The sequence below is a fragment of the Pelecanus crispus genome, chromosome 6 (genome assembly GCF_030463565.1).
Source record: "Pelecanus crispus isolate bPelCri1 chromosome 6, bPelCri1.pri, whole genome shotgun sequence".
NCBI lineage: Eukaryota > Metazoa > Chordata > Aves > Pelecaniformes > Pelecanidae > Pelecanus > Pelecanus crispus.
In genome coordinates, this window is record NC_134648.1 from 282,237 (window position 1) to 305,981 (window position 23,745).

The window sequence follows — 23,745 nt, forward strand, 5'->3', positions numbered from 1 at the left end:
CCTGCGCTGGCCCTGGGCAGGCCGGCCCCGGGGGGGGGGGAACTGAACCCCTCGCCGCGCTTGGCCCCCTTCCCCTCCTGAACCCCCGCCGCCTCCCCCAGCCGCCATGGCCGACACGCTGGAGTTCAACGAGATATACCAGGAGGTGAAGGGATCCATGGTGAGCGAGGGGGGCACACGCTCCCTGGGGGGACCCGCACGGGCCCCGGCGGGTGGCACATGGCGTTGGGACCTGCTCCCTGAGCCGAAACGCTCGCAGGGCGCTTCCCCCCCCACTCCCTGCCCCGCGTCTCTTCCACCGCTGCGTCCTGACAGAGGCTGTTTTGCTGATCTCGCCGGGAAGCGGGGAGTGGAGGCGCCTCCTTTCCGGGGCTGAAGCATTTTGGAGCATTGGCGGGGGCTTTGAGTGCCAGCCCGTTGCGGAGCGGGCGAGGTTGCGGTTGGGAACGCTTCCAGGAGGAGGGAGAAGGGATGCCAGCTCTGCGGGTCCACCGTAGCTGCTGCGAGAGGGCTGCGTGCCGGCCGTCAGCCTGTTCCAGCGCCGGGGAGCGGGTGGGGGGGCTTGCGGTGGTGTGGGGTGTTTCTGGGTCACCCTTAGCCCTCTGGGTTTTGGGACATTGTCCCCAAAAGCCCGGCAGAGCTACAGCACTGTAGCAGCACCGAGGGTGCTGGCGACTGTCTCATGGCTGCTTGCATCCCCAATTCGGGTGGTGAGGAGCATGTGAGGACTAGAGCTGGTGGGTGGTTGGGGAAGTCACCTAATTTTGCCTGGAGGGGTTGTGCAGCCGCCTGTTGCACCTGAAGGGCAGCGGTTCCCTGCCCCAGAGCCTGTTGGCATCGCTGGGCTGTGCCCCTGTGTGCGGGGTGAGCCCCTTATGCCTGCCTCTCCCGCAGAACGATGGGCGGCTGCGGCTGAGCCGGCAAGGCGTGATCTTCAAGAACAGCAAGACGGGGAAGGTGGACAACATCCAGGCCTCGGAGCTGGCTGAGGGCGTGTGGCGGCGCGTGGCTCTGGGTCACGGCCTCAAGCTGCTCACCAAGAATGGCCACGTCTACAAATACGATGGTTTCCGGGAATCGGTGAGTCCCCCGGCCCCTGCGTGCCTGGCCTGCCCTCATCCCTGGCTGGCATCCCTCCTCTTGCTGGCTCGCTCTTGTCTGGTATCGAGCTGCATGCACAGCTCTGACCCCCCCCCCCCCCCCCCCAGAACAGCTCTGACCCCCCCCAGAACATTTCTGACCCACGTTTTTTTGCCGTTTCCCGTGTGCCGGGGGGCTGCGGCGCAGTTACAGGCGCTGGCCATCTCCCGCCTGTACGCGGTGGTTTCTGACGGACGTTCTCTCCTTCTCTGCCCAGGAGTTTGATAAGCTCTCAGACTTCTTCAAGGCCCACTATCGCCTGGAGCTGGCAGAGAAGGACCTGTGCGTGAAGGGTTGGAACTGGGGGACAGTGAGGTTCGGAGGTGAGTCATGGTGACACCATTAGTGGGGAAAGGGACCCCCCCGTGCCGGCGCGGGCCGAGGCGGTGGGGCTGGGCTGGTGGCTGGGATGGTTTCCCACCAGCACGGCGGTTCCTGCAGTGCCCAGCTGGTCCGCCGGGCTGCAGCCCGATTTCTGGTGGTGTCCTCGGGGACAGCGAGGGTGATGGTTGTCCCGGGAGAGCAGGAGATACCTGCAGGCCCCAAAACCAGCGGGAAGGTCTTGCAGGCAGGGAATGCTCAGCGTAAAAGAAAGGTCAGCGTGGGAGCTGCGAGCATCCGGCAGAGCTTGCCGGTTCCTGAAGGAGCCAGGGGAGCTGGTGGATGCTCCCTAGTTGGTTTAGTGTGGACTTAGTAGTGTTAGGTTAATGATTGGACTGGATGATTTTAAAGGTCTTTTCCAACCTAAATGATTCTATGATTCTGTGGTCTGAGATTAGGGGAACGTGGGAGCAGATGGTTTGCTCCCGTTCATTTCTGATCAGTGTCCATCTCCGGGGGCCGTAGCCAGAAGGAGAAAGCCTGGAGATTTGGGAGGGAGCATGGGAATGCAGGGTGGGGAGAGGAGAGGCATTGCTGGCTTTTGGGAGAAGACCGAGGCTGCTGCTGGAGAGGGGATCTAGGAGGACACGGTGGCTGTGCCCCGCAGGGTGGGCCTTGGGCTCTCGTCCCCGCCTCGCGGCGCGGTAGTTCTGACCCTGCCGTGACGGGCTGTGTCTCCCCCCGGCCCCCGCAGGGCAGCTGCTCTCCTTTGACATCGGGGAGCAGCCGGTGTTCGAGATCCCCCTCAGCAACGTCTCCCAGTGCACGACGGGCAAGAATGAGGTGACGCTGGAGTTCCACCAGAACGACGACGCTGAGGTCTCGCTCATGGAGGTTCGCTTCTACGTGCCCCCGACCCAGGAGGATGGCGTGGACCCTGTGGAGGTGAGCGGGGGGCCCGCAGGTCGGGCAGAGGGGGCAGCTGGGGACCCTCATCCAGCCGTAACTCCCTTCCCTTGCAGGCCTTCGCTCAGAACGTCCTCTCCAAGGCGGACGTGATCCAGGCCACTGGCGATGCCATCTGTATCTTCCGGGAACTGCAGTGCCTGACGCCTCGCGGGCGATACGACATCCGCATCTACCCCACCTTCCTGCACCTCCACGGCAAGACCTTTGACTACAAGATCCCCTATACGACTGTGCTGCGCCTCTTCCTGCTGCCGCACAAGGACCAGCGGCAGATGTTCTTTGTGGTGAGGAGGGGACAAGGGGTCTTCCCTCCCCCAGGGGAGGGTGACAAGCAATGGGTTCACGGGATTTTGGGTCCTCTCCTCCTCTTTTCAGATCAGCCTGGATCCCCCGATAAAGCAAGGCCAGACCCGCTACCATTTCCTTATCCTGCTCTTCTCCAAGGATGAGGACATCTCCCTGACTCTAAACATGAATGAGTGAGTTCTTTGAGGGCCACAAAAATGATCCGAGGGCTGGAGCCCCTCTCCTACAAGGCCAGGCTGGGGGAGTTGGGGTTGTTCAGCCTGGAGGAGAGAAGGCTGTGGGGAGACCTTAGTGCGGCCTTTCAGTGCTTAGAGGGAGCTGAAAGGAAGGATGGGGACAATCTTTTTAGCAAGGCCTGTTGTGACAGGACAAGGAGTAATGGATTTAAACTAAAGAAGAATAGATTTGGACTGGATATAAGGAAGAAACTTTTCACAATGAGGGTGGTGAGGCACTGGCACAGGTTGCCCAGAGAGGCGGTGGAGGCCCCATCCCCAGAAACATCCCAGGCCAGGTTGGACGGGGCTGTGAGCACCCTGGTCTGGTTAAAGCTGTCCCTGCTCACTGCAGGGGGTTGGGCTGGGTGAGCTCTAAAGGTCCCTTCCAACCCAAAGCAGTCCATGATTCTCCTGCCAGGCCACTTCCTTGAGCCCCTCCCTGAGTCTGGGGGCTGCGGGGAGCCAGGAGGGAGGTAACAAACCTCCCATGTTCCCATTCTCACCGTTGCCATCTCTTCTGGCTACACAGGGAAGAGGTGGAGAAACGCTTCGAGGGGCGGCTCACCAAGAACATGTCGGGCTCCCTCTACGAGATGGTCAGCCGCGTCATGAAGGCGCTGGTGAACCGCAAGATCACTGTGCCCGGCAACTTCCAGGGGTGAGGCATGCCGCTGCTGGCCGAGGCAGGTGTGGATGGTGGAATGTGGGATCTTCCTGCTGCAGGAAAGGGCGCGGAGATCGGGAGAGATGCAAAGCGTGCCTTGTCCTCCCTAGGACAGGGGAAGCTGTTTGAGATCCCTCCCTGAGGGGTGGCAGGACCGGCTCCTCTCTCTCTCTTGTTCCTGTGGTCAGGGAGAAGGGGCTTTGTGAGATTTGTGCCAAGGGAACAGCTGATGGGCTGTCAGGCTCTTCTGTCTCGCCGTGGGGATGGGCATGGGGAGGGTGTTTGCCCCCTGCGGGTGTTGAGACGGCTGCGTGTGGTCTCATAGGCACTCCGGCGCCCAGTGCATCACCTGCTCCTACAAGGCCAGCTCGGGGCTGCTCTACCCGCTGGAGCGTGGCTTCATCTACGTGCACAAGCCGCCCGTGCACATCCGCTTCGACGAGATCTCCTTCGTCAACTTCGCCCGCGGGACCACCACCACCCGCTCCTTCGACTTCGAGATCGAGACCAAGCAGGGCACGCAGTACACCTTCAGCAGCATAGAGAGGTGGGCGCGGGGCGCGCTCTCGCCGTGCCCGCCACGCTGCTCTCGGCGCCGCTGGCACCCCGACTGCCCCCTGTCCCTGACTACCCTGCCTGTCCTGCAGGGAGGAGTACGGGAAGCTCTTTGACTTCGTCAATGCCAAGAAGCTGAACATCAAGAACCGAGGCCTCAAGGAGGTACCTGCTGAGCAGGGCTGGTTCCCTGCGCCCCGCTGGAACCGCTGCTCCGCCGGCTGGGGTGGGGAGAGGGCTGGGGGCTGTCTTCTCTCCAAAATTCTGCTGCTTTTCCCTTTTATTTTTCACCTCTCTTTTCTCTCCTTGCCCTTGTAGAGGAAAAAGGTCCGTGCGATATCCCTTCCTCTTTCTCCTCTTCCTCTTCCTGGTGCAGGTTTCCTCTGCATGGCTGTGGTGGTCCCTGACTAAACCCAGTAACTCTGGCATGATTTGCGAGAGGGTGTCCCCCCCCTAACTCGGATAACTTCTGCCCCCCTCTCTGGAGCCCTGACGGGGAGAAGGAGGGGAAGTGGCGGGTGTCCCGTCCTCCCCGCCCCGTGCATGTGTCCGGGGCCTGCCCGGGGGCCGTGCCCACCCGGGAGCGTGCCAGGAGCTGCGCTTCCCGGAGGGGAGGCGTGCGCAGCCGCGGGGAGCGGCTCTCACGCCGTCTCTCCCGCAGGGCATGAAGCAGAGCTACGACGAATACGCTGACTCTGATGAGGACCAGCACGACGCCTACCTGGAGAGGATGAAGGAGGAGGGCAAGATCCGGGAGGAGAACGCCAATGACAGCAGCGACGGCTCTGGGGAGGAGACCGGTGAGGGCTGAGGCTGGGCTGTCTTTGGGGGGGCAGTCTTCGGTGCTCGGGCCTCTTCCCATGGCCTCCAGTGAAGTCCTGTCCGCCTTCGCCTTGCTATAAGCTGACCCCTGCGTTCTCTCCTTCCAGACGAGTCCTTCAACCCTGGAGAAGAGGATGATGACGTGGCTGAAGAGTGAGTAGGGGCTGGGTAGGGGTCTGTCTAGAGGGGGGGCTTTTGGCAGGTGCCGTTTTCGGGGCTGTCGTGCGGGGGCAGCAGTGGCGTGGGGCTGCGTGAGCGTTGGCTAATGCTCCCGGCACAGCCAGTGTCACTTTACAAATCCCGGGCTTAAAAATCGTGAGAAGCGGGGTGCGGTTCTGGGCGCGCTCTATTACAACGACGTTATACAGCTTGAAAGGGTCGGAGCAGGGTGGTCTGGGGGTCCGGTGGCTCCCGGCTGGGGCCTCGGCAGGCGCTGCACTGGCGCGAAGGGCCGCTGCGTGTGCTGGTGAGCGCCGGGTGCAGCCCGAGAGGAGGAGGTGGATCTTGGTGGAGCTGAGCCCTGTGGTGTTGTGAGTGCCTAAAAATTACAGGAAGTGAGATGATGATGAGCTGCATTCGTGGAAGGAAAATCCCCTGAGAGCTGTTAAGCATGAACACAACAGCTTCAGCTCAGGAAGTTCTCCCAATTAGGGGTTGCTGGAGGCTGGGAGAGTTCGGGGGCAAGTCTTGCTGCCTGCTTGTTGCTGCTATGTCCCCCCCACCTCGTGCTTCATCTTTTCGGGGCACGGGTCTTGAGCTGTCGCTGAAGCCGAGCGCCTCCACGCAGGTTTGACAGCAACGCCTCGGCCAGCTCCTCCAGCGGCGATGGCGACAGCGACCGGGACGAGAAGAAGCCAGCCAAGAAGGCCAAGATTGTCAAAGACCGCAAGCCCCGCAAGAAGCAGCTGGAGGTGAGAGGTTGCTGCTGGCGGGTTGCGGAGAGCAGGACCCGCTCCTGGAGCACGGGCGGTTGTTCCCCGGTGGGAGCGACACCGGGGAGATGCAGGTCACAGCCCGTCAGCTGAGCGGCTCCACCTCAACCATCTGCCACAGTCTGGTCCAGTGCCGCCGTCGTCGTGCTTTGCCCTGGCCGCGTCGGTTGTCCGAGCCTGACTGGCTGCCTCCTGCTGATGAATCTAGGTTGAGTCCCTTCCAAAGGGCACGTTCTGCCCGCCCCTCGCCGCTCCTTTTGGTTGTTGGGGGACTTGTCCCCAGCAGCTGGCCCTTTCGGCTTTTGTGGGTGTGACCTGAGAAGCCGTCTGCCCTGATGGTGTGCGGCTGCACTGCTGGTGGGGTGCAGGGGGCAAGCTGAGACCCAGCCCCTGGTCTCGGGGCAACCCCAGGTCCCGAGGTCTTTAGTAGCGGTGCCATTCGAGGCATTCACGCTGCTTCTCTCCTCTCCCTACCTCCTAGAGCAAAAAGGGGAAAGACCCCAACGCTCCCAAGCGGCCAATGTCGGCTTACATGCTCTGGCTGAATGCCAACCGTGAGAAGATCAAGTCAGACCATCCTGGCATCAGCATCACAGACTTGTCCAAGAAGGCTGGGGAGCTCTGGAAAGCCATGTCCAAGGAGAAGAAGGAGGTGAGGGGCAGGGCCTCTGGGCTGCTTTGCCAGTGGGGAGAGCTGAGCCTGGTCTAGGAGGCGGGGAGTGGACAGGAGGAGGCCTGGCGGGCTCTTCCTTGGTCTCAGGAGCCTGGCACTGCGTAGACGGGAGGTCAGGAAGGGAGTGCTGCAGTGGAGAGGTGAGCTTTGGGCTGGTGAGCTGCAGGCTGAGCGTAGGCTTGACCCAGAAAGCCAACTGAATCCTGGGCTGCGTCAAAAGCAACGTGGCCAGCAGGTCGAGGGAGGGGATTCTGCCCCTCTGCTCTGCTCTGGTGAGACCTCACCTGCAGCCCTGTGTCCAGCTCTGGGGCCCTCAGCACAAGGACATGGAGCTGCTGGAGCGGGTCCAGAGGAGGCCACAAAAATGACCCGAGGGCTGGAGCACCTCTCCTATGAGGCCAGGCTGGGGGAGCTGGGGGTGTTCAGTCTGGAGAAGAGAAGGCTGCGAGGAGACCTTAGTGCGGCCTTTCAGTACTGAAAGGGGGCCTGTAGAAAGGATGGGGACAATCTTTTTAGCAAGGCCTGTTGTGACAGAACAAGGAATAATAGATTTAAACTAAAGAGGAATAGATTTGGACTGGATATAAGGAAGACATTTTTCACAATGAGGGTGGTGAGGCACTGGCACAGGTTGCCCAGCGAGGCGGTGGAGGCCCCATCCCCAGAAACATCCCAGGCCAGGTTGGACGGGGCTGTGAGCACCCTGGTCTGGTTAAAGCTGTCCCTGCTCACTGCAGGGGGTTGGGCTGGGTGAGCTCTAAAGGTCCCTTCCAACCCAAAGCGTTCTGTGATTCCATGATTCTAAGGTGGCGAGGGACGTGGTGGGAGTGCTGGCGTGGTGCGGGTGGGGACGGTGTTGGGCTCTGGCGGCGCAGGTGGGGGAGGAGGAGGAGGAGGGAAGGCCCCGCCGAACCCATGCTCTTGCTGCAGGAATGGGATCGCAAGGCGGAAGACGCCAGGAGGGACTACGAGAAGGCCATGAAGGAGTACAGCGTGGGCAGCAAGTCGGAGAGCGCCAAGACGTGAGTGCGTGGAGTGGAGAGGGCTGGCGGGAGGGGTGGCAGGGCTTCGCCCCTCTGAAATTGGGCTGTTCCCCAGCCAGCACGGTGCCTGGGCCTCTGCAGAGCTGGGCGGGGGGTGCGAAGAGCGTCCTTGGCTCTGCGGTGTCGGAGACGGGGCTGGTGGGCTGCCAGCAGCGTAACGCTTCTCCTCTCCCTTCCACCCTCCCAACGCGTGTGCAGGGAGAGGTCTAAAAAGAAGAAGAAGAAGCAGGAGAAGCAGATGAGGGGGAAAGTGGAGAAGAAAGGTGCCTCCTCCAAGTCTTTGTCCTCCACCAAGTCCCCGGCCAAGAATATGAGCGAGAGCTTCAAGAGCAAGGAATTTGTCTCCAGCGATGAGAGCTCCTCCGGAGACAACAAGAAGGAGGTAGGGCTCGAGGCGGGTTGGCCGGGGCGGGTCTCCTGACCCATCTTCCCGAGGGAATGCTCCCTGCAGGGGCTGGGACCCTCCGCTGCCTCTTGTCCGCGGATCCCTCCGGGTGCGGGTGGCCTGCCTGCGTGCTGCACGTGTCCCAAAGGCAGCACCGTCGCCCCGGCCCCGCCGCGGGGCACCGGAGAGGTGTGGGGATGGGAGCTGCTGCCCTGGCCTCGTCCCCTGCCCACCCTGACCTCATCCCCTGCCCGCAGGACTCGGAGGAGGAGGGAGTCGCCAGCTTGCCCCCCAGCTCGGAGGAATCGGCGTCCGGCTCGGATTAGCCCCGTCCCCAGCTGGCTCCAGGCCGGTTCCCAGATCGGCGAGAGGACTGGGCGGGCCGGCCCCGCGGCAGGGACCCCAGGTTTTGGGCTCCGGCTGGCTCCCAGCCCGCCTCGCCATGATGCCGCGGGTAGGGGGGATGCGGGAGTGGGGTCGGAGGCCCCCGGCCCCCCTGCCCGAGCCCTCAGTGCCTGGCTGGGGGAGCGAGAGCCCGTGGAGGAGGGAGGCCCTGGAGGGGCCTCGGTCCCACCTCAGCCCTGTTTCGCATCAATTTATTTTTTTTAAATACTCGGGTCTGTTTCTGTCTCTTTTCTTTCCTTGGTTCATTTGTTTGGATTTTTTTTTTTTTGTATTTTGGGTCCGTTCACATGGCAACTCAGATTGAATAAAAAAAACCCACCGAGGGCGTGAGTGTGGGTGCAGAGCCGGGGAGGGAGCGGGGCCGGCTCCCCCCCCTTTCCTTTCCTTCCCCGGCAGCGGGGCCCCGGGGCCGGCGTGCGCCAGCGCTCCTTCCCCGCGGCCGGCAGCCTTGAACGGGGGCCAGAGGCTGAGCTCACTCCTGCCCGTCCATTAGCGGCCCCCAGCCCCTCCTTGGCCTCCCCCATCCCGCTGCGGGGCCATCAGGCTCCTAATGGAGGCCCCTCGGTCGATCCTGATGCGATTGGGGTTTTCTCCACCTCCCCGATGAGCCGTGGTGGCGGGGGGAACCGCCTTGATGCGATTAGCCACGCTTCCCCTCCACCGGCCATGGCGGCCGCTTCCCGGCTGGGCTGCGGGGAGCCGGCCCCGTGGGGATGGGGCGAGGCCGCGGCTGCCCGCTCCCCCCGCGCCTCCTTTACCGGCACCGCCGGGGCTGGGGGGCACGGGGCGCTGCCGGAGGCTGTGCGCCATGGCGGGGTGTTGCGGGAAGCTGTACGGCGAGGCGGGGTGTTGTGGGGAGGGCACGGGGTGCTGCGAGCCGGCTGTGTGCCGCAGTGGGGTGTTGTGGGGAGGGCACGGGGTGTTGTGGGAGGCTGTATGTTGTGGTGGAGTGTTGTGGGGAGGGCATGGGGTGTTGTGGGAAGCTGTACGCTGCAGTGGGGTGTTGTGGGGAGGGCATGGGGTGCTGTGAGAGGCTGTGTGCCAAAGCAGGGTGTTGTGGGGAGGGCACAGGGTGCTGTGGGAGGCTGTGTGCCAAAGCCGGGTGTTGTGGGGAGGGCACGGGGTGTTGTGGGAAGCTGTGCACCATGGCAGGGTGTTGTGGGGAGGGCACGGGGTGCTGCAGGAGACTGTGTGCCAAAGCCGGGTGTTGTGGGGAGGGCATGGGGTAGTGTGGGAAGCTGTGCATCATGGTGGGGTGTTGCAGGAGGCTGTGTGCCAAAGCTGGGTGTTGTGTGGGGGGCATGGGGTGCTGCAGACCATGGCGGGGTGTTGCAGGGAGGGCACAGGGTGCTGCAAGCCAGCCTTGTGCCGCAGCTGGGTGTCGGGCAGGGAGGACCTGGGGCGTCACAGGGCGCTGTGCACTGTATTGGGGTGTCTGCTGGGGAGGGCACAGGGTGCTGTGAGCTGGCTGTGCACTGCAGGAGGGTGTTACGGGGCGGGTACAGGGTGCTGCGCTCCAGCTGTGCGCCGCAGCGGGATGTTGTGGGGAGGGTACAGGGTGCTGCGCTCCAGCTGTGCACCGCAGCGGGGTGTTGTGGGGAGGGCACAGGGTGCCACAGGTAGCTGTACACTGCAGTGGGGTGTTGCAGGGTGGGCACAGGGTACTGCAAGCCGGCCGTGTGTTGCAGTGGGGTGTTGCAGGGTGGGCACAGGGTACTGCAAGCCGGCCGCGTGTTGCAGTGGGGTGTTGCAGGGTGGGCACAGGGTACTGCAAGCCGGCCGCGTGTTGCAGTGGGGTGTTGCGGGGAGGGCACAGGGTGCTGCGAGCCAGCCGCGTGTTGCAGTGGGGTGTTGCAGGGTGGGCACAGGGTACTGCGAGCCGGCTGTGTGTTGCAGCGGGGTGTTGTGGGGAGGGCACAGGGTGCTGCGAGCCAGCCGTGTGTTGCAGTGGGGTGTTGCAGGGTGGGCACAGGGTACTGCGAGCCGGCTGTGTGTTGCAGCGGGGTGTTGTGGGGAGGGCACAGGGTGCTGCGAGCCGGCCGTGTGTTGCAGCGGGGTGTTGCAGGGTAGGCACAGGGTGCTGCGAGCCAGCCGTGTGTTGCAGCGGGGTGTTGCAGGGTGGGCACAGGGTGCTGCAAGCCGGCCATGTGTTGCAGCGGGGTGTTGCGGGGAGGGCACAGGGTGCTGTGAGCCGGCGGGCTGCCAGCCGGGGAGGGCCTGGGGCGCAGGGGGTGCCCGTGGGGCGGGCAGGACGCTGCTGCATGGCGGGGGAACCCCGCCCCAAAACCCTGGCACCCCCCGCACCCCGGCAGCCAGGCGGGGGCGGGCTGGGGGGGGGGGGGGGGGGGGGGGAGCCCCTCTACCCCCCCCGTCTCTATGGTCAGCGGGCGCCTCTCTAGCCCCGCCCCTCTCGGTGGTCCGCCCAGCCACGCGGCGCTGGGGCCGCTCTGGCCCTCCGCTCTCGCTGGTTGGCGGAGGGAGGGGGGGAAAGGGGCGTGGCCAAGGCTGGGAGGGCGGGGCGGGGAGCGCGCTCATGAATATGCAACAACAGCAGCGGCGGCGGCGGTGGGTGAGTGGGGGTCGCTCCGCCGGGCTGGGCCTAAGGGAAACCGGGATCCCCCCACCCAGTTCCTCACCGGGGACGTTGCGCCCGCCGGGACCGAAGCCGCGGGTCCCCCGCGGCTTCGGCCCCGGCGGGCGCAACGTCCCCGCTCTCTCCCCCCGTCCCCAAAATCGAGCGGGGGGCTCCGTTGCCACGGCAACTGGCCTAGGCCCCGCTGCGGCCTACCCAGCTACTCGAGCGGGGGCTTCGTTGCCGGGGCAACGGGAGCAGGCCCCAGCCGGAGGAGGATTTGGCCGGGGGGGGGGGGGTGGGACACGGGACGGAACACACGAACGGGACGGACCCGCATCCCGGGGCGGGGAGCGAGGCCTCGTCACCATCCCGGAGCTGCCAAGGGGTTGGGAAACGGGGCCCGATGGCTTCCAGATGTGGGTTGGGGCGGCCGTGACGCCGGTTCCCCCGTGGAGCGGAGGGGCCGGGGGGGCGGGGGGGGGGGTCTGGGGGTGGACCCCGGCGGGGCAGGAGGGAGCGAGGCGGGGAGAGGAGGGGAGGGCAGGGCCGGGAGGAGGCACCGAGCGGGTTTTTCCTGTCCCCGCAGCCCCGGTGAGTCACGGGAGCGGCGGCGGCGGCAGCGTGAGACCCGTGGGGACGGCAAACCCCCCCCTCCCCGCCCACCCCGCGCCCCCCACCCGTGTCCCCGACCCACCCCGGAGATGAGGCCGCTGCGGGGAAGGTGAGCGGGGCACCCCACGGCCCCTGCGCCGGGGCGGTGGAGGCCGGGGTGCGTGGCGGGGGGCTGCTGCGGGGGTCAGCGGGGGCCCGGCCGGCACCTCCGGGGCTGCGGGGGGCCGAGGCACCCGGCGGGGCCCGGCGCAGCCCCGGCGCTTGGCACGGGCGGGCCGGGGGCTGGCAGGGCCTGCGGGCCTCGGCGAGGGCTGGGCGCAGGCCGGCCGGGGCTGGCGTGCAGGGCAGAGGGCTGATGCTGCTACCGGGGCAAACCGGGGCGCGGGCCGGTGTTTGGGGGGGTTGGCAGGGGTCGGTGGGGGTGACGTACGTGCGTGTGTTGGGGTGCTGGGGCAGGCCAGCGCAGGGCCGGTATGGGTAAACGAGGAAGCGTGTGGTGTTTGGGGGGTTCACGGCGTGCGGGAGCGGGTCCAGGTGAATGAGGGCGGGGTACGCGCCGTTACCGATGGGCGTGAGGGGGTACGGGCAGAAGGGGGGTTTGTCGCCGTGTTTGGGGTTACCGCCCCGTGCCCGGTTGGTGCAGGCGAGCCGGGGCTGGGGTACCAAGGGTGGTACTGGCCAAGAGAGGGTTGGCGGTGCGGTAGCGGTGTGGTGCGCTGTCCGGGTGCCGGCACAGGTGGAGGCGAGGGTTTGGCACGGGGCTGGGAGGTTGGTACCGCGGCGCAGCGTGGCCGGAGGAGGCGGCTGCCTGCCGCTGCATCCCGCCGGCCTCAGAGCCCGGGCGAAGGGGCCCTCCCCGAAACGCTTCTCCCTCCTTTTTCTCTCCTCAGGGGCTGACCCTGCACCGTGTCCACCGAGCTCTGGCCCCGGTTTCGCCATGGCCTCCCAGCCGCAGCCGCTGCGCCCCACCTTGCCCTGCGCCTCTGCCGCAGGCGCCGGGGGGGCTGGGCTGGTGGCCGGCAGCCCCGAGAAAGGTCTGTCCCTACGGGGGTGGGAGAAGCCGGGGTTGGGGGGTTTGCCGGTCTGGTCTGCGCTGGGAAAGCCCCCCTAGGGACACCAGGCTGGCGCCTGAGATCTGTTCTCGGCCCGGTGTGCCCCGCCAGCCTTCCCTGGGGAGCCCAGCAGGGCTGCGGTGCTTCTCCAACATAGCGTTCCTCCTCTCCTCGCTTCTCTTGCAGGCAACGCTCGCCCCAAGCCGCCTGTCCGGCCCAAACCCCGGGTGCTGCCCAAGCCGGCTGTGCCCGCCAAGCCCTCCCTGCCGCACCCCGCGCCGGGGCCACGGCACCCTCGCCCGGAGCTGCCCTCTGCTGAGAAGATGAACCGCCTGGCAGGGCCGCAGCCCTACGGTGGGGGCAGCTCCGGGGGGCCCCTCAGGCGCCCCTCCTTCACCCTCAAGTCACCCGAGACCCCCAACGGGAAGGGGCTCCCGTCCCCTCCGCTCGCGGCCGCTGAGGACTCGGGTTCAACCCCTGGCGAGGAAGTGCCCCCCGCCCCGCCAACCCCGCCTCGCAAAGGCCCTGCTCCCTTCAAGGTGACGCCGGTGCCGGTGGCGTCCAAACCGGAGCGATTCCCAGGCACCACCGTGGAGGAGATCCTGGCCAAAATGGACAGCAGGGAGGGCCCGGGGAGCCCGGATCGAGCCCGGCTCTTGCCCTTTTGCCCTGATTCCTCCTCTCGCTTCGGCTCCAAGACCTTCACCGCCTTCCGGAGACGCCTCAGCGGGGAGGCGGATGGAGCCCCCCCTGGCGAAGCCCACCAGACGCCCCAACCCACGGTGGGCGAGCTGGGGACAGGGGACGACGGACATCCGATTGCCGAGACGAGGTGAGGGGCCGGGGACCGACCCCGGGGCGGGGGACAAGAGGCCGCGGGGATGGGAATAACGGAGCTGAGGTCTGGTCGCCGGCACGAGGCCGGGGTTCCTCCTAAGCAGGCAGCGCCTTGAGCTGCCTCCGTGGGAAGGCCGGGGCAGCCGCCGCAGCGCCGGGCGGTTTCTTCAGACCGCAGGAACGGGCTGCCCCGGTTGAGGAGCTACCTCCACGCCTGCAGCCCCCGAGGGCTGGGAGGCGAGCCATCTGGCCGGCCCGCTGCCCGGACGGGGGCTGCCCCGAGGCTGGGAATAACGGGGAGGGGGTCTCTCCCCCCCGCCCCGGCCCAGGGAAATGCTCCCTTTTTCCCCACCCTTGCTATTTTTTTTTCTTTTTTTTTCCTGCCGGGCCGTGCCAAGGCGGAGGGAGCCGGCAGATCTGTGGGACTCCTGGCTGCAGGATGTCCTGGGTGAGAGCCAGCCCTTGGCCATGCTCCCGAAAGCCGGGCACCTCTGTGAGAGCGAGACGGGGGATATTTTAAACCCAAGTGTGAGAAACTCCAAAGGACTGAAAACTTTCCGGAAAGGGGATTGCGGCTGATTTGCCTCCCTCCCTTCTGCAGTCAAAACCCTCGCTGGTAGTTCAGTGCTGGTTTTGGGTACGCTTGCAGTGATTGAAGGGCCTCTTGCGGTTCGCCCGACCCTATCCTCCTGTGGTCAGAGCCGGTGGTTTGGGGCCGGGAGGCGCCTCGGTGGGCGGTGGGAGAGGAGAATGGAGGCGCACGGGAGGAATTTATCCTCCTTCCCTGTTTCTCTCCATCAGCGGCTCCCCCCCAGCCGGCCCGAGCTGTGCCGGGGACCCCCGCGGACGCCGGAGGCCGCCTTCCCCCCCTGACGTGAGTTCTCGCCTCGCCCTCCCGTGCCGCGGCAGCTCCGCTCCTGGGCTCTCTCCTTCGGGGCTCTCCTGTCTCCTCCGGGGCTCCCTCTCTGCGGGGTGCGTGTCTCTCCTTTCTCTTTGGGGTGCCGACCGCCCCTTCCTCCGGGGAAGCCGGGCGCCCGGGCGCGGGGCCAGGTTATTTTGGAGGGGGTGGCGTGTGCCAGCGCCGCTGCCGAGGCGTGGGCAGGGAGCAGCCGTGAGTCACCAGCCAGGGTTCGGTGACCCAGCAGGTATGTGGCAGGGCAGGCCCTTTTCGGGCTCCCCGCCAATCCCCCTCTCCCGCCGTGCTCGGGGCAGTGACCCGGACACCAGGCCACGGTGGCACCGGGGCTGGCAGGCCAGCGGCACCCTGGTGAGGGGGGCTAACCCCGCCGGCGCTGGGCAGGGTGACGCTGGCAGAGGGGTGCCCAGCCCCACGGTGGGTTGGGGGGGTCCAGGCTGGGGGTGTTTTTACTTCCTCCTGCTTCGGTTCTTCCTCTCCATCTGTCTCTGCGCTGCCAGAGGGTGGGCGCTTGGGGGGGGGCAGGCAGTGGGGGGCAGCAGTGGGGGGCTCAGGGCGCTGCCCAGTGTGGCACGAGGGCCATGGGAGCCGCCCCGGCTGAGTCACGCAGGAAGCAGCCTGGCGCGGGTCGGAAGCGTGGGCACCGCCTGCCTCGGGTTTGGGGAGCGGGTGCTGGCGGGAGGGACCCTCACTGGAGAGGGGGCTGTGATTTGGGGGTGGGTGATGCCTGGGAGGTGCCTCAAGTGACGTGACACCCCCCCCCCCCGGCTCTTTCTGCAGCTCTCCTCTCTCCAGCCAGGCGCCCTCGGACCCCCTGGCTCCCCACGGCCCCCCGCCAGCCCAGCCCCAGGAGCTCCTTTCCAGCCCACCGAGCCTTCCGCCTCGGCCCCTGGCTCTCCCGATGCCCCCCCAGAGCTCCCGGCCCCCGGCTCCCCCACGCTGGCCCCCGGCTCCCCCGAATCCCCTGCCGCTCGGCCTCTGGCCGAGGTCTCGGCCGCCTCCATCCAGGCCCCGGGTGCTCCCTCCGCTGCAGCCGAACCCCGGCTTGGCGTCTCCCGCTCCCCCCGGCTCCCCCCACACTCCCGGAGAGGGATCCCCTGATACTGCCAGCCCCCCCCGGCACTCCCGAACTGCCCCCCAGAGTCACCTGCCCCCCCGGCTCTCCTGAGGCTGCCGCAGAGTACCCAGACCCCCCACCACCCTCCCGTCCCCCAGGCTCCCCGGAGGGACCTGATGACTCCCCAGCATCCCCACAGTCCCCCGATGGTCCTGATTTCAGTCCCCCTCCCCCTGCCAGAGACCCGGGGCTCCGGCGCTCTTCAGAGGGGGTGTTGCAGCCCCCAACGGCGGGGCAGGGCATGGGGGAGCTGGGGGGCTCGCTGAGTGCTCTGCCCCGTCCCGGGGACCCGCCGTCAGAGCCGTCCCTGGGCAGTGAGTCTGGCTGGAGCCTCTCCCAGTCCTTCGAGTGGACGTTCCCGGCGCGGGGGGCACGGTGGCTAGCATCCCCGCCCCGGTCCCCCATCCGGGAGACGGCCGACTCGGGGCTGTCCGAGGAAGGCGAGTCGGATGGGGAGGATCCGGCCCCCTGCCCCCCGTGCTCCCGGGGGGACGGCAGACCCGAAGGGCCCAGCCCTGCGGTGGCCAGCAGCCGGGGAGCGGAGGGGGCTCCGTGCCCGGGGGGTCCCGTGGCCCGGCGAGAGGCCGAGGGCTCGACAGAGGAGGAGGAGGAGGAGGAGGAAGGAGAGGCAGAGCGGGATGCTACCGTGCCCTGCTCCCCTCTCTGCGTGACGGAGCCTGACTGGGGACCCAGCTGAGCCCGAGCCCCCCGCCCAGCCCAGCCTCCTCACCGAGGCCGCCCCACCAGATCTGGCCCCGCCGGATCCGGCCACCGCGGCCGACGCAGCCTGGGCACCGGCGGGCGACTGCCCCGTAAGCCTGCAGGGCCCCGGCGGGCCGGGCCGGGCCGAAGGATCCTCGAGGGGCCCCGATCCCCACGCCGACCCGGGCTGGCTGACGGAGCTGCTGGCGTCGCCCGGGGCCCACGCCGTGGGGCGCGGCTCTCCGGACGCGGAGGTGCCGGAGGTAAGGGGGTGTGGGATCTGAGCGTCTCCGCGGCCGCAAGGGTTAATGCCGGGCCACGGTGTCGGTGTGGCGCTGGGCTCCTCTCCGGCAGGGCCGGGCCTCGGCGGGCGTACGTAGGGCGGTGGGACGGGTCAGGTGGAGGCTGAGCGGCGGCGTGCCGTGCCGCCAGGGAGAGCCGGGGTGCGGCCGCCGCCGCGTGCGGGGCCCGCTGGGGAGCCATGGCCGGCGAGTCAGGGACCATGGCCATCCTCCGGCGGCTGCTGGCCAACCTGGAGCTGCGGGACGAGCTGGGGAGGGCTCGGCAGGCGCCGGGCTGGGAAGGGCCCTGGGTGGGCGCGGCGGCCGTGAGTACCCCCAGCAGCGCCCGGCCCGGGAATGGGGGGCCCCGTGGGGCGGGGAGGGCGGGTGGCAGGATCTGGCGTCCCCTTGGGAAGGGGGCCCTGCCTGTGCTGCATCCCCCAGGCATCCAAGGGTGTCTACCCCCGGCTTTTCCCCTCCAACTCCCCTCTGTGCTGTGCGAGCCGGGACCGCGACCTGCTTTAACCCCCTCTCCCCCCTTCTCACCCTCTTCCCCCAGGACCTGCTCGGCTGGTCGAGGAAGGACCTGTGCAGTGAATTCGGCATCGGCACACGTCACCAGGCTGCCGCCTTCGACTGGACCCCTGAGCCTGTGGCCAGGGAGAGAGACTGGCCTGGAGAGACGGAGCGGGACCAGGAGTTCGGGACCAAATCAAGCTGGGACAGCACCCGCAGCGTCAGGGATGGGGACCGGCAGGATGGGCCCTTCGGCGGCGCCGGGAGGGACTGGGGCAGCGATTACAAAGGGACGGAGCTGACGGGGGAAGTGCGACTGGGCTGCAGCAACTGGTCCAAATCCCACGGCGCAGGGGAAAGCTGCCTGCAGGATCAAGACTTCAGTGCCGGCAAACACAAGTGGGGCACAGGCTACGGCTTGGACAGCGCAGGCAGCAGGGAGGAGGGCGGCTCTGGGAAGGCTGACTGGAGCAGCTACGGCATGGGACGTGGCCAGCAGCAGCAGGACGAGGAGCCGAGCTCCAGGCAGCCCAGCTGGGCTGGCCGGTACAGCTCCGGGGACCCGGAGAGCCGGGATGGGGAGACCGCGCCTACATGGGCTGGTGAATACGGCACCGGTGACGTGGAGGCGAAGGACAGGGAGCTCAGCCCAGACTGGGCCAGTAAATACAGCAGCAGGCATGCCGAGACCAAGGATAAGGATTTTACGCTGGGCTGGGCTGGCAGATCCAGCACTGGGGACACCGGGACCCAGACAAGGAGTTCAGCCCCAGCAGGCCGGCCTGGGACAGCACGTACAGCACCAGGGACATGGAGAGCCAGGACCGGGAGTTCAGCCCCAGCAGACCAGCTTGGGCTGGTGAGTACAGCACTCGAGACATGGAGAGCCAGGACCGGGAGTTCAGCCCCAGCAGGCCGGCCTGGGATAGCGAGTACCGCAGCGGGGACATGGAGAGCCAGGACCGGGAGTTCAGCCCCAGCAGGCCGGCCTGGGATGACGAGCATGGCACGAGGGACGTGGACACCCGGGACAGGGAGTTCAAACCCAGCAGAGGAGCCTGGGATGATGATCATGGCATGAGGGACATGGAGACTCGGGACAGGGAGTTCAAACCTGGCAGAGGAGCCTGGGATGATGAGCACAGCACAAGGGACATGGAGACCCAGGACAGCGGGTTCAAACCTGGCAGAGGAGCCTGGGATGATGAGCGCGGCACCAGGGATGTGGACACCCAGGACAGCGGGTTCAAACCCAGCAGAGGAGCCTGGGATGATGAGCACAGCACCAGGGACATGGAGACCCGGGACAGCGGGTTCAGCCCCAGCAGATCAGCCTGGGATGATGAGCACAGCACCAGGGACATAGAGACCCAGGACAGCGGGTTCAAACCCAGCGGAGGAGCCTGGGATGATGAGCAGAGCAAGAGGGATGTGGAGACCCGGGACAGCGGGTTCAGCCCAGCAGACTGGCCTGGGCCAGTGAGTACGGCAGCAGAGAGATGGAAACCCAGGACAGCGGGTTCAAACCCGGCAGACCAGCCTGGGATGACAAATACAGCACGAGGGATGTGGAGACCCGGGACAGTGGGTTCAAACCCAGCAGAGGAGCTTGGGATGATGAGTATGGCACCAGGGACGTGGAGACCCGGGACAGCGGGTTCAGCCCCAGCAGACCAACCTGGGCCAGCGAGTTACAGCTCTACAAACACCAAAAAGGAAGAGACGGAGTTCAGTCCTGGCCGGCTGAGCTGGGCCGGTGAGTGCAGCATTGGCCAAACCGAGCTGGCCGATGCTTTTGGTGTCAGGAAAGATGACTTGTCTGGCTCCTGTGCCCCCGATCCCCCGGGCCAGGAGCCCGGCTGGGGCAGCGCCGACCGGCAGGAGCGCGGTACCACCGATAGCAGGGACTGGGCTGAAGAGCTTGGAGGAGCCGAGCACCACAACCAGTTTGGCGTCATTGGGACAGAGTGGGTGCCAGATCCCTCCAGCGCGGGAGCGTCGTCCGATGGCTCCATGTCCTGGGCTGGTGGGATGAGGTCCGGGGGTCTGCAGGAGCCCCTGGGAGACTGGCACAGGGATCTCTCCTTCTGCACCTCGGATGCCACCAGCTGCATGGGCACTGGTGATGCCGGCGGGGTTGGAGCGGGCCAGACGGCCTGGGATCAGGGCCTGGGCAGCCTGCCTGCCCCGGGCAGCTCTGCCCAGCCCCGGGAGGCCGGGGTGGAAGAGCCGGGCTGGAGCCAGGACCTCGACGCAGCCGGCTGGAGCGCGGAGCTGCGCGACGCTGAGGTCAAGCGCCGGGAGTGGGCCAGCGCCTTCGGCGCCCGCTGCGCGGCCCGGAGCCGGGACTTTGGTGCTGGGGAGCAGAGCCCGGGAGATGACGCCGGCTCGGCGGACGGGTAAGGAGGGCGCTGGCGGTGGCGGCGCGGCCCCAGGGAGGGATCCGTCCCCTTTGGGCCATCCTGCGGCGGGGGCTTCCGACGCTGTGGGCCTCGCGCTGGCGTCCTACCGCGCCTCACTCGTAGCTGGGGGACCTGCTGTCTCCGGCCCTGGGCTGCCGGAGCGCCTCTTCCCCAGCCTCCACATTTCCCCGTATAGCCTCCGGCCTCGCAACCGGAGCGGGAACTTTTCAAGGCACTGGGTTTCAACTTGTCCCAGCAGGATCTGCCGTCTTGAGCTGATCCAGGAGGGGATGATGCCTTTGGGGCTTTTTGTGCCAGTCTCTCTCCAACGTGGGGAGCTGTGCACCAAGTTTGGGGAATGCCGGTGTTCCCTCGGCCCCCCAAAAAAGCGGCAGAATTAGCCCCGCGCCCTTACCGCTTCACCAAGATGTGGAAACCCTGATTTCAGCCAGCTGATGTTGCTGGGGATTCCCGAAATGATAAATTCCCTCCAGCTGCCTGAAAGTAAGGATCCTGGGAGGAGGGAAGCGAAAGCCCCACGGGCCTCGGGAAGACCCCAGCCTGGTCATCCTGAGTGGGGCAGTGGGGACCCCCGCCCCCTTCCCCCGGAGCTGTGCCGCTTCCTGCTGCCAGCACCTTCCTGCACCCCGGGTGGCCCTGGCCCTCCTCCTCCTCCTGCCCCTCAGGGCCCCTTGGTCCCTGGGGTCCCCCTGGCCACCTCCTGGGGGCCGGTGACCCCACCGGGGGGGTCTGACCCCTTCCCCTGCCCCAAGGGGCAGAGTTGGCCGGCGGCCCCTATGAGCCTGACAGCCTCCTTGCCCACCCAAGACCCCAAATTCTGCCCTAGCCTTTGGGAAGGGGCTTTGGGGGAAACTTCCCAGAGCTGCCACCCCCTTGGTGTGACATCCTGGGCGGATGGGGGGGAGTCCTGGACACCCGAGGCCTGTCCTGACTTCACGTTTGTCCCTCCCCATGCCTCAGTTTCCCCTGGAGGCTGACGGAGCGAGGTTCAGGGCAGGGGAAGGGCTTGCATTAGCTGGAGCTGGAGCAACTCTGGGCTCTTGTCTCCCCGAGCAGAAGCACCCATCTCTTGGACCCCAGTGCAATGATGGGCGATGCTCCGGCTGACCGCCCGGCTGCCGAGTCCCCCCGGCGCGAGCCGCCCGGCCCCACCGAGGAGGAGAGGGACGTCCCCGCGCCAGCCGCTGCCCCGCCGGGCCCCGGGGCCTCCCCTCTGCTGCTGGAGGCTGCTGGCGGGACCCTGCCAGACACAGAGAGACAAGAAACCCCCTCAGACCACCCGGACGGGAAGAGACCACCAAGCTGGGAGGAGAAACGGCTCTTCCTGGGCGTCCCTCAGCCTGAGGGACCCACGGATCACGCCGGGGAGGAATTCACCTTCCTGGAGGTGAGTGGGGAGGGGGCAGCATCCAGCCCCCTCGTACGGCCCTGGGGGTGCCCGGTCGTCACAGGGACGCTTGTCTGGGGGCCCTGTTCCTGTCCCCCCTGGGGATGCAGGCTTTAGCTTCTGGCCCTAGCCTTTTCCGAGGGGCCGGCTGTGGATTCAGGGCCCCCCCTCTGCTGTTGTGGGGGTCTCTGGGTGTGCTGGGTGGATGGAGCGGGGGTCCCGGGGCTCCCCGCTGCTGGGCACTGACCTGTCCCTGCGGCTCTGCAGGACACAGAGGTCCTGGACAGCAGTGTGTACCGCAGCAAGGCCAACCTGGGTCGCAAGCGCAGGCACCGGGCGCCCGCCCTCCGCCCTGGGGCCACCTCGGAAGGGGACAGCTGGATGTTCCGGGACTCCACAGGTGAGAGCCCATGGGACGGTGACAACAGGAGGGGGACCACGGGGCCATCTGTCCTCAGCACAGGTGTCTCACGGTGACGCTGTCCCCCGTGTCCTACCCGCAGAGCCCTGTCCGGCCCGCCCAGCAGCATCCTCTGACGAGGAGGCAGCAGAAGAACCCAAGAGCCGGCGGGTGCGAGCGTCTCCATCAAGCAAGGGGGTCAAGGTGCCGCTTTTCCCCGGCCTCAACACCTCCGCCCTCAAGGTGGGGCCCGCCGGGACCCCGAGCGAGTGGGGTGAGGCCTCCCGGCCAGCTGGAAGGGAGGGTTTCACAAGGGGAGGGGAAACTGAGGCAGGTTGGGGCTGGGGGGATTGGGCCAAAGGCGCGGAGGGATGGGGAGGAGGCGGTGGGAGGATTTGGGAGGGGGCAGAGCACCCTGTGCCAGCCTGACTTCGCTCCCCTGCGCCCCAGGCCAAGCTGAGGGGCCGAAACCGCTCGGCCGAGGAGGGGGCACTGCCGGGGGACAGCAAGGCGACCCCCCCCAAGGACCCCCATGTGCAGCGCTCCAAGTCCTGCAAGATCCCCGGCTTGAGTGGGAAACCCCTGGCGCTGCCCCCCAAGCCGGAGAAGTCCTCAGGGTGAGTGCTGGGGGCAGGCGAGGGCTGCGCCTCGGGGCCGGGCTTGGGGAGCAACCGGGCTGGGAAAGGGGGGCTCGGGGCCTATGTGGGGACAGATGAGGCCCACGCTGGGGGTGCAGGGAGGGTGCTGAAGGGTGGGGGAGGTGTCGGGGGGCTGTTACCCCCGTCCAGTGCCCCATCGAGGGCTTGAAGCAGTACTGAGGGTGGGTTTTCCCAGAGGCATGAGGATTTTGGGGGTGCTGTAGAGGTGTAAAGGGGTACCGAGGGGCGCTGGGGCTCTCCGGGCTGGTGCCTCTGGCGCTTGCAGGCAGCAGAGGCTGGGCTGGGCCCGGATGGAGCTGGGCGCGGAGGGAGGCTTTGCTGGGCCCTGCTTTCCCAGGGCCCGTTGCCTGGAGAGCCGGGGCGCTCCACCCTAAACACTGCTTGGGAGCGAGCCCTTAAAGCCCCAGCCGGCGCCACAGCTGCCTGCCTGCCTTGCCTTCCCTTCCCTGCCTGCCTTGCCTTCCCTTCCCTGCCTGCCTTGCCTTCCCTTCCCTTCCCTTCCCTTCCCTTCCCTTCCCTTCCCTTCCCTTCCCTTCCCTTCCCTTCCCTTCCCTTCCCTTCCCTTCCCTTCCCTTCCCTTCCCTTCCTTCCCTTCCCTTCCCTTCCCTTCCCTTCCCTTCCCTTCCCTTCCCTTCCCTTCCCTTCCCTTCCCTTCCCTTCCCTTCCCTTGCCTTCCCTTGCCTTCCCTTGCCTTCCCTTGCCTTCCCTTGCCTTCCCTTGCCTTCCCTTGCCTTCCCTTGCCTTCCCTTGCCTTCCCTTGCCTTCCCTTGCCTTCCCTTGCCTTCCCTTGCCTTCCCTTGCCTTCCCTTGCCTTCCCTTGCCTTCCCTTGCCTTCCCTTGCCTTCCCTTGCCTTCCCTTGCCTTCCCTTGCCTTCCCTTGCCTTCCCTTGCCTTCCCTTGCCTTCCCTTGCCTTCCCTTGCCTTCCCTTGCCTTGCCTTGCCTTGCCTTGCCTTGCCTTGCCTTGCCTTCCCTTCCCTTCCCTTCCCTTCCCTTCCCTTCCCTTCCCTTCCCTTCCCTTCCCTTCCCTTCCCTTCCCTTCCCTTCCCTTCCCTTCCCTTCCCTTCCCTTCCCTTCCCTTCCCTTCCCTTCCCTTCCCTTCCCTTCCCTTCCCTTCCCTTCCCTTCCCTTCCCTTCCCTTCCCTTCCCTTCCCTTCCCTTCCCTTCCCTTCCCTTCCCTTCCCTTCCCTTCCCTTCCCTTCCCTTCCCTTCCCTTCCCTTCCCTTCCCTTCCCTTCCCTTCCCTGCCTTGCCTTCCCTTCCCTTCCCTTCCCTGCCTGCCTTGCCTTCCCTTCCCTGCCTGCCTTGCCTTCCCTTCCCTGCCTGCCTTGTCTTCCCTTCCCTTGCCTTCCCTGCCTGCCTTCCCTTGCCTTCCCTGCCTGCCTTCCCTTGCCTTCCCTGCCTGCCTTCCCTTGCCTTCCCTTGCCTTCCCTGCCTGCCTTCCCTTGCCTTCCCTTGCCTTCCCTGCCTGCCTTCCCTTGCCTTCCCTTGCCTTCCCTTGCCTTCCCTTGCCTTCCCTTGCCTTCCCTTGCCTTCCCTTGCCTTCCCTTGCCTTCCCTTGCCTTCCCTTGCCTTCCCTTGCCTTCCCTGCCCGCCCCAACGCCCCAGGGAGCAGCGATCAGCTGGGGGTCCCTCTCGCTTCTTCCCCCAGAGGGTCGGTCGGGCGCTGGGGGTGTTTTCGAGGGCGCGTGCCAACGCTGTGCCAACACCTCCCAGGTCTGATGCCTCCCCCCCACACTGGCTGCAAGCGCTGAAGCTGAAAAAGAAGAAACCTTGAGCGGGTGAGTGCGGGAGGCGGGGGGACACTGCGGGACGGGCCCCAGCCCACCCTGGAGCCT

At 66.7% G+C, this 23,745-nt stretch overlaps 2 protein-coding genes across 3 annotated transcripts; both read left to right on the top strand.

The window, feature by feature from the left end:
- The first annotated feature begins 30 nt into the window (after positions 1 to 30).
- SSRP1 (structure specific recognition protein 1) lies at positions 31 to 8,400 on the top strand. 2 transcript variants are annotated; one of them, XM_075712180.1, is made up of 16 exons: positions 31 to 160; positions 895 to 1,080; positions 1,358 to 1,463; positions 2,216 to 2,406; positions 2,484 to 2,714; positions 2,806 to 2,909; positions 3,484 to 3,612; positions 3,944 to 4,165; positions 4,266 to 4,338; positions 4,835 to 4,973; positions 5,103 to 5,148; positions 5,783 to 5,906; positions 6,409 to 6,579; positions 7,531 to 7,622; positions 7,842 to 8,025; positions 8,286 to 8,400. In XM_075712180.1, exons 1-16 carry the CDS (start codon positions 107 to 109, stop codon positions 8,352 to 8,354), a joined length of 2,121 nt encoding a protein of 706 aa, XP_075568295.1. In that variant the 5' UTR covers positions 31 to 106; the 3' UTR covers positions 8,355 to 8,400. The 2 variants fall into 2 exon arrangements, with proteins under 2 accessions (XP_075568295.1, XP_075568296.1); XM_075712181.1 differs by having other exon boundaries at positions 7,531 to 7,604.
- Positions 8,401 to 9,241: 841 nt separating this feature from the next.
- TNKS1BP1 (tankyrase 1 binding protein 1) lies at positions 9,242 to 23,684 on the top strand. The gene is given in 18 exon segments (XM_075712187.1): positions 9,242 to 9,264; positions 11,595 to 11,729; positions 12,539 to 12,654; positions 12,859 to 13,504; positions 14,311 to 14,383; positions 15,206 to 15,487; positions 15,489 to 15,545; positions 15,547 to 16,224; positions 16,226 to 16,507; positions 17,085 to 17,787; positions 17,790 to 18,287; positions 18,572 to 18,662; positions 18,733 to 19,440; positions 20,521 to 20,851; positions 21,119 to 21,251; positions 21,355 to 21,494; positions 21,702 to 21,868; positions 23,624 to 23,684. Coding segments are annotated over 18 exon segments (5,124 nt in total).
- Positions 23,685 to 23,745: the final 61 nt, after the last annotated feature.

What these genes read in the sequence shown, in the direction of transcription:
- SSRP1 (XM_075712180.1), top strand. Translation starts at nt 107, where the DNA reads ATGGCCGACACGCTGGAGTTCAACGAGATATACCAGGAGGTGAAGGGA. An exon ending in GATGATGACGTGGCTGAAGA is followed by an intron (nt 5,149 to 5,782) that starts GTGAGTAGGGGC and finishes GCCTCCACGCAG; the next exon opens with GTTTGACAGCAACGCCTCGG. An exon ending in AAGTCGGAGAGCGCCAAGAC is followed by an intron (nt 7,623 to 7,841) that starts GTGAGTGCGTGG and finishes ACGCGTGTGCAG; the next exon opens with GGAGAGGTCTAAAAAGAAGA.